Raw genomic sequence first — 10,000 nt, forward strand, 5'->3', positions numbered from 1 at the left:
CGCTCACCCGTGAAGCTCAAAGGCCGGCAGTCCTACCAGCGTCCTTTTCTGCTTAGCGCGTTACCGTCCAGCGCGAGACACAGAGCCATGAACCAGCAGGAAAACACGACGTGGGGCCTGACGTGCAACACAGCACTCGACTCCTCGCAAGTAAAACCATTTACTCTGCTTTATGTGTTTAAAGTAGTAGTTTGGCCTTAAACCTGTCCGGCGTCTGAAGTCTGCTTCCTTACTTCTACATTAGCCTCTATGAGGCTAATGTAGCTAACAATTAATAGAAGCTTATGTACACCAATTAGCAGCACACGCGCCTCAGAGTGTACTGTAACTTACAGTACTGTGTTGCATTATTAGTGCTAGTGTAATATGTCATGGCTAGTCTGTTAGCTTAAGGCTAACACATTAGCTCATGGCCAGTGCTTTAGCTTGTATCTAGTCCATTAGCTTGGGGCTGACACATTAGCTCGTAGCTGGAACATTAGTTTCTATCTAGTCTGTTAACTTGGGGCTAACACGTTAGCTCGTGGCTGGAACATTAGTTTCTATCTAGTCCGTTAGCTTGGGGCTACCGTACTAGCTTGTGGCCAGCGTATTTGCTTGTAGCTAATGTGTTAACTTGTGGCTAACATTGGCTTGCAGACAGCGCATTAGCTCACTGCTCCCTCTGTCTCATATCTAGTCTGTTAGCTTGGGACTAGCATATTAGCTCGTGGTCCGCGAATGAGCTCATACCTAGTCTGTTGACTTGTGGATACCATATCAGCTTGTGGTCAGCGAATGAGCTCATACCTAGTCTGTTGACTTGTGGATACCATATCAGCTTGTGGTCAGCGAATGAGCTCATACCTAGTCTGCTGACTTGTGGATACCATATCAGCTTGTGGTCAGCGAATGAGCTCATACCTAGTCTGTTGACTTGTGGATACCATATCAGCTCGTGGTCCGCGAATGAGCTCATACCTAGTCTGTTAACTTGTGGATACCATATCAGCTCGTGGTCAGCGAATGAGCTCATACCTAGTCTGTTACCTGGTGGTTACCATATCAGCTCGTGGTCAGCGAATGAGCTCATACCTAGTCTGTTAACTTGTGGATACCATATCAGCTCGTGGTCAGTGCATCAGCTCATACCTAGTCTGTTAACTTGTGGATACCATATTAGCTCGTGGTCAGCGCATGAGCTCATACCTAGTCTGTTAACTTGTGGATACCATATCAGCTTGTGGTCAGCGCATGAGCTCATACCTAGTCTGTTAACTTGTGGATACCATATTAGCTTGTGGTCAGCGCATGAGCTCATACCTAGTCTGTTACCTGGTGGATACCATATCAGCTCGTGGTCAGCGCATGAGCTCATACCTAGTCTGTTAACTTGTGGATACCATATCAGCTCGTGGTCAGCGAATGAGCTCATACCTAGTCTGTTAACTTGTGGATACCATATCAGCTCGTGGTCAGCGAATGAGCTCATACCTAGTCTGTTAACTTGTGGATACCATATCAGCTCGTGGTCAGCGAATGAGCTCATACCTAGTCTGTTACCTGGTGGATACCATATCAGCTCATGGTCAGCGCATTAGCTCAAATCTAATCTGTTAGCTTAGGGATAACATGTTAGCTTGTGGATAGCGCATTAGTTTCTATCTAGTCTGTTGGACTGTGGGTAACATATTAGCTCGTGGTCAGCGCATGAGCTCCTATCTGGGCCGTTAGCTTGGGGCTACCATACTAGTTTGTGGCCAGCGTATTTGCTTGTAGCTAATGTGTTAACTTGTGGCTAACATTGGCTTGCAGACAGCGCATTAGCTCACTGCTCCCTCTGTCTCACTGGATAACATACAAGCACGTGGTTAGTGTGTTGGCTTGTTACGAATGCAATAACTTGGGGCTTCCATATTAGCCCATGGCTAGCGTGTTAGCTTTCTTGCTGCTAAAAAAACAATCTAACCACCTGTATTTTTATAATGTTGATGCTCTAAAATCTGAAAATAGAAGCATCGACATACAGATAAAAGGCAAGTTTTCACATTTCTACTTCTACCTGATGCACCATTTCACTGGAGTTACAGTACTTTAACTTGAAGGTGGTTCTAGCTAACCATCTCCTGCTAATATGCACATAAAAATGCATAGTCATGGCAGAAAAATGCCAGATGTAAATATATCTAACCAGACAGAAAGACCAGAGAAAAACAGACAGGAAGAGTCTGAAGGCCGCAGCTGGAGCTGACCAAACACTGAACCCAATCCAAATCCCAATGCATTCCCTCCACACATACACCCACACACCTCGAACAAGTCCTCTGTTCTTTTCCACTGGGAAACGCTCAGAGGTGGAGAGTGCTAGCTTAGCTGAAAAGCTAATATTACTTAGTGCTGACTTGCTCTGAGAGCTGGCTCTGAGCTAGAGAACAACAGCTAATGTTAATGGACCATCAGATATACAAGGCTATGCAATGCTGCAATGATCAAAGACCTGCATTCTGGAGCCATAAATGAGGTAAACCCCGCCCCTTCCTCCATCTCATTGGCTGCTGACTCCCATGGGATCCAATAAGCTGCACAGGCTGGCTGTTCTGGTTACAAGGAGTTTCAACAGAACAACTACTCATGTGCAGAACATTTCCAGAGAACCTCTGTAGAGAAGAGAAGAGAAGAGTGGAAAAGAAGTGAGAACAAAAGAGAAGAGACGAGAAGAGAAGAGAAGAGAAGAGAAGAGAAGAGAAGAGAAGAGTGGAAAAGAAGTGAGAAGAGAAGAGAAGAGAAGAGAAGAGAAGAGAAGAGAGATGCTGAGTGTGAAACTGTGTAGGTGGCTTCTGCTGACGTGTCTGTACGACTTTTTCCAAGTTGAAGGAAAAACACACTCCAGTCCTATCTGAACCCCCCCCCCGCCACACACACACTCTCACTCAGACAGACCCCCCGACACACAGGATGATACATGTGAGTGCTATGGAAACCCCCTGATGATGTCACGAAACACGGCTGAAGTTCAAAGCCTGAACATGTCACACTGACCAGAACTTTCCACACAGAACACTTCTCTCTCTCTCTCTCTCTCACGCTCTCTCTCTCTCTCTCTCTCTCTCTCTCTCTCTCTCTCTCTCTCTTTCTCTCTCTATCTCTCTCCCTCTCTAATGGTTACCTGATTCTCTCTTGCTCTTCTGATGAACTCAGAGGAGGTGTGTGTGTGTGTGAGTGTGTGTGCGTGTGTGTGTGTGTGTGTGTGTGATTATAAGAGACAGATCTCCAACAAGACAAAACACACATCTGACTTCTGTGTGAGTGTGTGTGTGTATGTGTGTGTGTGTGTGGTATAAAGCCGGCTCCCTTGTTTCCCATTGGCTGAGCCAAGAAAAGCAGCGCATAATTTAACAGCCGTCTGAGACTGGGAATGGCATTAGCACACACACACACACACACACACACACACACACACACACATATACACACATATACACACATATATACACACACACACACATATATATACACACAGACACACATGCAATCACATCTCCCTATTTTCTCACATGTACAGTACTGTGGAAAAGTCAGAGCACCCTTCATTTATTAAATTTCCAGTCAAAACAGCCATTAAAGTAAGGAAGAAGAAAGTCAAAGGAAAATAAGCAAAAAAACATGGAACCCGAGAAAATAACACTCCTAACAACCACCTGGAAGACCTGTTAGACCACCAAAACTGCCCCCATCAGATAAACAGCACTTAAAGCTTTCATCTTTGAGGGAAAAACTCAAGACAAAAGAAAACAGAAGGAAAAGAAAAACATCTGCAGTCGAGCACTGACACGACTTCTGAGATGTGGAGTAAGGTTCTATAGACTGAGTCATTGGGACTAATTGGGATTGTGAGAAGCAGAAAAGGCTAAACCAACTTCTAAGACTGAACTTTGGAGGTGTGTCTGCAGATTTCTTTGCGGAGCTGAAAGCGAGTCTCCTGAAGAGAATGGAAGCTGTAACGAAGGCTGTAAAGTACAGTACACACACAAAATTATACACATGCTTGTCTTTTTATTGTGTATACTATCAGGGTCAGCAGCTGAGGGAGCGGATCTGCTCTTTATGTCTTCACTGAGTGAAAGGAAAAGAAAAATGAAAAGCTGAAAGCTGTTCAGAATCTCCTCGGAGGCTGCGACTGATATGGATTCCTGCTCCCTCATTAGCTCTGTGCACAATCAGAGACCTTTTCTTTTATTTAATACATATTTTAATACTTATTTTACACAGAAACTATAACAACTAAATCTAATCTCAGCTGTGTGAGTGTCAGTGAGTCACTCTTCACCTTTATTCCAGCTTCCATTCTTTTCAGGAGACTCACTTTCAGTTTTTCAAAGAAATCTGAGGCACACCAACAAAGCGTAGACAACAGTCTCATCTAGCTAGTAGCTAACGAAAAAGCCAAGAGAGAGATTTAAAATGAACATCCATAATTTGGAGATGAATGGACTTTGCGTTTATAATCACTCCTTCTGCAACGACAGAACTGTCAAACACTAAAAGGTTGCAAAGCTGAAGTCAGCTTCTCATTCGCCAGCTTGTCTCATTCCACCTTAAATGATGCAGCAGTTACACTGGCGCCTCAGGCACCATTTAAGATGGAACGGGAAAATCTGAACAAGAAGCTGGGGAATGAGAAGCGACTTCAGCCTCGTAAAAAGTCGAATGTTGAGAGGCATTTTACAGGAAACTGTTCTACTTTTGAGGAAAAGTTTCCTGCTGGAGATGCGAGAAAAGCTGCTACAGCTGAGCTAAAGCTTAAAGCAGAGCAAAGTAAGTCTGAGTTTTTTCGTTTATATGTTATATTTTTAGCCTATACTAGTACATCAGCACATACTGAGACATATTTACAGCCAAGATGGTAAAATGAACATAAAATGTTGTGGCTTAGATTTTTGTTGAAAGGACAAAATGGCTCTTCTTAACATTTGGGTTGCCGACCGTTGGGTTAGGGCTTCAGGAGCTGCACCACTGTGTTTTACACACACACACACTCAGGCGCACACCACAAACTGTAATCACTCTTCCTAATTGGCAGGTAAAGTGTAGAGTGAAGCCACTACATTTCCACAAGTACAAGCTAAACGCACAGACATGCTTTCACACCTGCCCTCTACAAGTACAGGTGAGAGCATTTGGCACTCTTCAAACTCTGCAGAGACACATTCACACCACCCCGCTAAAGGCTAACACACACACACAGACACACACACACACACACACACACACACCAAGAGTCTGGAGAAGTTAGCCGCTATAAGTTGCAGTTCCAGCCATAACAAGCATGTTATAACTGTGATTCTATTCTAGGGTTTCAGTCACGTGATTTTTCTGTTGTGGGACCGAATTTCTAGCTTTGAACGTAACTAGAGGTGAAAGATGGCTAAAATTAATCATTTTACTATGGAAGAGAAAACGTGACCTCGACAAAGTCAATAAAATAGTCTGTGATCCTTATACAGTTTCCCCTGAACTCCTGGTGCCACTTAAACTGGCGGAAAGACACCAAATTTGCGTTTTCCTGATATATTTATCTCATACTCAGCCCCTCTTCCTATTCTAGAGAGTCTCTCAAAGCATTTAAAAGCACAGAAGCCCGCCGGTATAACAGAAGACAGCCGGTATAACTTTACTCTCTGTTCTGGAGATTTAAATGACGTTTGAATGGAGAAACATTAACGTTAAATATCAGACTGAATTTCGTGGGTCGGAAAACGACGTCGTGTTTCGACAGACGTGATTCTGTAAGTTTGCTAGTGCAGTTAGTTCAGAGTTCAGCTCCAGTCCTGAAACCCCTGCACTGCATAACTGTGGTTTCCTGGTTAAAATACCTGATATTATTAGCTAATCAATCCCTTCTTGAGCTGAACGAGGTGTGAACAGCAGAGAAACACTAAACTATACAGTGCAGGGGCTCCAAGCCTGGAGTGAAAACACTGAATTAAAGGTCTGTGTGTCTCTCGTCATGTCGGGGACTATACAGTAAGCGAAACACGAGAATAGAATAATATCTCAAATGTTCAAATATTCTACAACAAGAAGACGAAAACACACCACTGTTCAGTCGTCTAAAACCCTGATCTGGTTCTCCACCATCCTAAAGAAGAGATCGCTTGCTGCACGAGGAAAGGAGGGGGAAGAAGGCAGATCGGTTGATCGATTAAGGAAAGCTGTAGTTTTCACTCTCTTCCCAAGCTGGCGATCTTACCTCGAACACCTCCTCGTCCAGGATGCGCGTACCGAACACTATGATGCCTTTGGTGTCGATGACGGGGTTTGGGCTCCGGGATAACGCACGCGTTGTCTTCTTCTTACAGTCCACGATCATCGTTATGCTCTGCTTATGGACACTGATCGCCACGCGATGCCATCTGCACACAAAATAGGCATCAAACGGTCAACCTGTGCCCACTACGAGAGGCAGAGAGGACAGGACAAAGTTTTTATGTTAGTAACATGTTGCTAAAGGTTCATTTTGGACGAATCAAACATAAAAAAAGTTGTAAAATCTGCTGTAAACAAGATTACAGCAGTGCCTTTTACAGCAGTAGTCTCGAGAGTGAGCTTTCCCTGTTTAAAGACTAGGAAAACCTGATGATGTATCCTGAAGGTGGGAGGAACTTTGGAGAAACTGCTTTGTGGTGGATTTTGACTCTTCAGACAAAGAGCACAAAAAGCTAAAGGGTAAAGTCAGAGCCAATATATGAGGAGTCTGGCCACTTCCTATTTACCCCGTTATATCAAAAACAGGACTGCAAAACAGCAGAGGGCGCCCGTGAGCGAGACCTTAATGAATGGGAGTAAATGGCGCTCAACGGCTAAAAAACGAAAAGTTAAAATAGTTTCTAATCACTGAACCAGAACTTTCCCTTAATGTTAGAAAAGGATGTATTTCACTAAAAAAGCAAAGAAAACTCACCTGTATGTTTCCTTTTTTCTACAGTAAACGGGTTTTGGGCAGCAGGACGCCAACATTACTGCTACAGCGTGCTGATTGGCTGTCCGTGTTCCCAGACGTCATGAACGTACATGAGGCACCGTTTTAAACTCCTATAACTCGAGTTTACAAGCTCTTAAAATATAACAGCAGTGTTAAAATGTTTTATGCTGTTCTGTGTTCAGGAAATAATTGTATTTTTTTACATTAAAAATGTCAACTTTTAACCAAACTTAACCCATTCATTTTGGACTCCATTCGTTTGGCTGGACTGCCCCTTTAAGCATTTCGTTATTACAACCATGACACAATTCGTGTGATAGAGCAAGTGGCGTCCAAATGTCTGTAAGATATAGATCAAGAGTTTTTGTGTACACCTTTGTGTATGTCTGTATTTAGCCATTTGTGGGGACCCAAAATCCCCAGTATGATAGAAAAACATGAATATTTTGTAAAGTGTGTGCACGTGTGTCGTACTTTCCGTCGGCCAGGTTGATCCCTCTGAAAAGCGGGTAATCCTCTGGACCTGGTTTGCCCAGGTGGTCTTCATACAGGAACACTGGAGAGCGGCCCACCTCCAGGCCCAGCTGCTGGATGCCCTGCTCATTATAAATGGACAGTAGGAATGACTGACTGCCCTTTTTGGGCCGCACTGTGGCCAGGATGGAGAAATCCTCCGGGAACACTGATGCTGCAGAGAGATAGAGAGTAAGAGAGAGAGAGAGAATATCAGCAAAATAACAAAGAATCAGCATTAAAGCATCAGTGTTACATTTGTGTGCTTGTATATTGCTGCTGTGGGTCGTTTTTCAGTTTTTGGCATAAAAAACTGAAAAACGTATTTACTGTCCTTTATATTCGGTGTAAATTTCAAGATAAACAGACTAAAAGAAACGTCCCAAAACGACTTGGAAAAACATCTGGTTCCATTGACTTACATTAAAAGTAAAGTATGCTTTTTTCTTCTCCTGTAAAGTTACCATTGTGGAGATACAAGGTTTTGGTCAGGGGTCGCCATGTCTACAGCAAATACGGCCATTTTATTTACTATCCAAAACCATCAGTGAACCTATATGTGTCTTCTGAGTTTATATGGAATGTTGACGATGGGGAAAAAAGTGGAAAATCTGAAATAATAAGATTTATTTCTTTTTGGGGACTATTTTGTCTCAACGCCCATGTATCCCTCCACCATGAATGGATTTTAAGGTCAAAATCTTCCCAAAACAATGTGTCAGTTATCAGTGAATTCATAACCATTTCATGTAGGAACTTTCTGTGAGGGAGCTTTTAGAGGTGGACGTCTGGTCCCTATCACCACCACTGTGAACAATGCTGACTCGCTAAGTTTCACACTAAACTACTCTGAACAACTTTATTTACATCTTAACTTTTTAATTATGCAAAAATGAGGAAAAAATGTCCCCCTTTAAGAAGTACCCAGCTAGTGTGGGCCGATACGAGGTGTTAATATCTGTATCTGTATCAGAAAAGAAAAAGCGGTCGCCTCCTGTTATGGGCTGCTCCTGTAGATGGAGTCGCTGTTTTGTTTTTATTTCTGAGAAATAATTTAATAATTTGGCATTTTCATTGCTGGTGTGTGACATCATCCCCTGCGTGAGGTGGAGGATGTTCCACCTGGACGAGAGAGAGAGAGAGAGAGAGAGAGAGAGAGAGAGAGAAACTGTAGCTGGATCTGCTGCTGGATTCTCACACAGCTGGAAGAGCGAAGAAAAACAGTGTGTGTGTGTGTGTGTGTGTGTGTGGTGTAATGGAGATGAGGAGATAAGAGACCTGTAGCCAGTTTCCATGGTAATAAAAGAGAAAGAGAGAAAGAGGGGGGGACTAAAAGAGCATGCTCCCCCTGAGACAATTTATTACCTTAATATATCTAACAGAGAGAGAGAGAGAGAGAGAGAGAAGAAAAAAGAATAGGAAGAGGAAGAAAGAGAGAGAGAGAGAGACAGAGAGAGAGAGAAAGAAGAGGAAGAGGAAGAGAGAAATAGAGAGATAGAGAGAGACAAAGAAGAGGAAAAGAGAGAAAGAGAGAGAGAGAGAGCACCTATAGTTCTATATTGTATATATTCATGCTTAAAGGGTTCACTGCAGGGTTCTGAAGGGTTCTGAAGGGTTTTTCGGATTGATGGAGATGGACAATATGGTTAATACAGAACCTTTTTGGTTCTGTCTCATGGTTCTGTATAGAACCATTCACTTTACTTAAAAACCCTTGAAGAACCGTCTTTTTTAAGAATGTAAGGCTGGACGATTTGGGGAAAGAATCTATTTGGTTCTTTGAGTGTTCATGGTTCTATATAGAACCACTATTTTTACTAAAGAACCCTTAAAGACCCTTGAAGTCTTTGCTAACTGCACTGTGCTGTGGATCTGTCTTCTATTTACATGCTCTGAGTGCCAGTGAAGCTCTTTTCAGCTGAGAGAACGAAGAAAAGAGCAGAACTATAAGATAAAAGAGGAAGAGGAAAAGAAAAGAGAGAAACAGAGCAAAGGCTAAAAGAAGAGAGAGAGAGAGAGAAAGAGAGAGAGAGAGAGAGAGAGGTACAGAAACAGTCTGAGGCTCTGAAGAGAAGTCCAGACGTGACTCCTGTACAACACCAGCACATCTGACTAACAGATGCCGCCGAGGCCTCTGGGAAATTTTGGGCCAGTCGAGCAGGAAGTGAGTTTTCCAGTCATCCTGCACACACATGTGCACGTGCACACGCACACACTCACACACACTCACACACACACACACACACACACACAACTGTATGCTCAAAAAAGTCTACAACTTGTAAAATCACTCTGAACAGAAGCAGAACGACTTCAATAGAACCAGTACAGTCAGAGAGAACGACAGAGAGAGAGAGACAGACAGAGAGACAGAGAGAGAGAGATGGAGAGAGACAGACAGAGAGACAGAGAGACAGAGAAAGAGAGAGGAAGGAGCTCCAGGTTCATGTGGAGAGCCTGGTGTGCTCATTATTCCTCCTCTGATTCCATCTCTCCATTCACTCCAGAACTCTCGCTCTCAACCTT

General features: G+C 43.3%; 1 protein-coding gene across 3 annotated transcripts in view; it reads right to left on the bottom strand.

Moving 5' to 3' along the window:
* Positions 1-10,000, bottom strand: part of col5a1 (procollagen, type V, alpha 1) — a 138,986-nt gene that overhangs the window by 85,046 nt on the left and 43,940 nt on the right. For all 3 annotated transcript variants that reach the window (XM_036588764.1, XM_036588762.1, XM_036588761.1), the window contains exons 3-4: positions 7,436-7,649; positions 6,230-6,392 (exon numbers count right to left, since the gene is read on the bottom strand). In XM_036588764.1, coding sequence (XP_036444657.1) covers positions 6,230-6,392; positions 7,436-7,649 — 377 coding nt within the window. The remainder of the gene's footprint in view (positions 1-6,229; positions 6,393-7,435; positions 7,650-10,000) is intronic.

The sequence above is a fragment of the Colossoma macropomum genome, unplaced genomic scaffold (genome assembly GCF_904425465.1).
Source record: "Colossoma macropomum unplaced genomic scaffold, Colossoma_macropomum, whole genome shotgun sequence".
Lineage (NCBI taxonomy): Eukaryota > Metazoa > Chordata > Actinopteri > Characiformes > Serrasalmidae > Colossoma > Colossoma macropomum.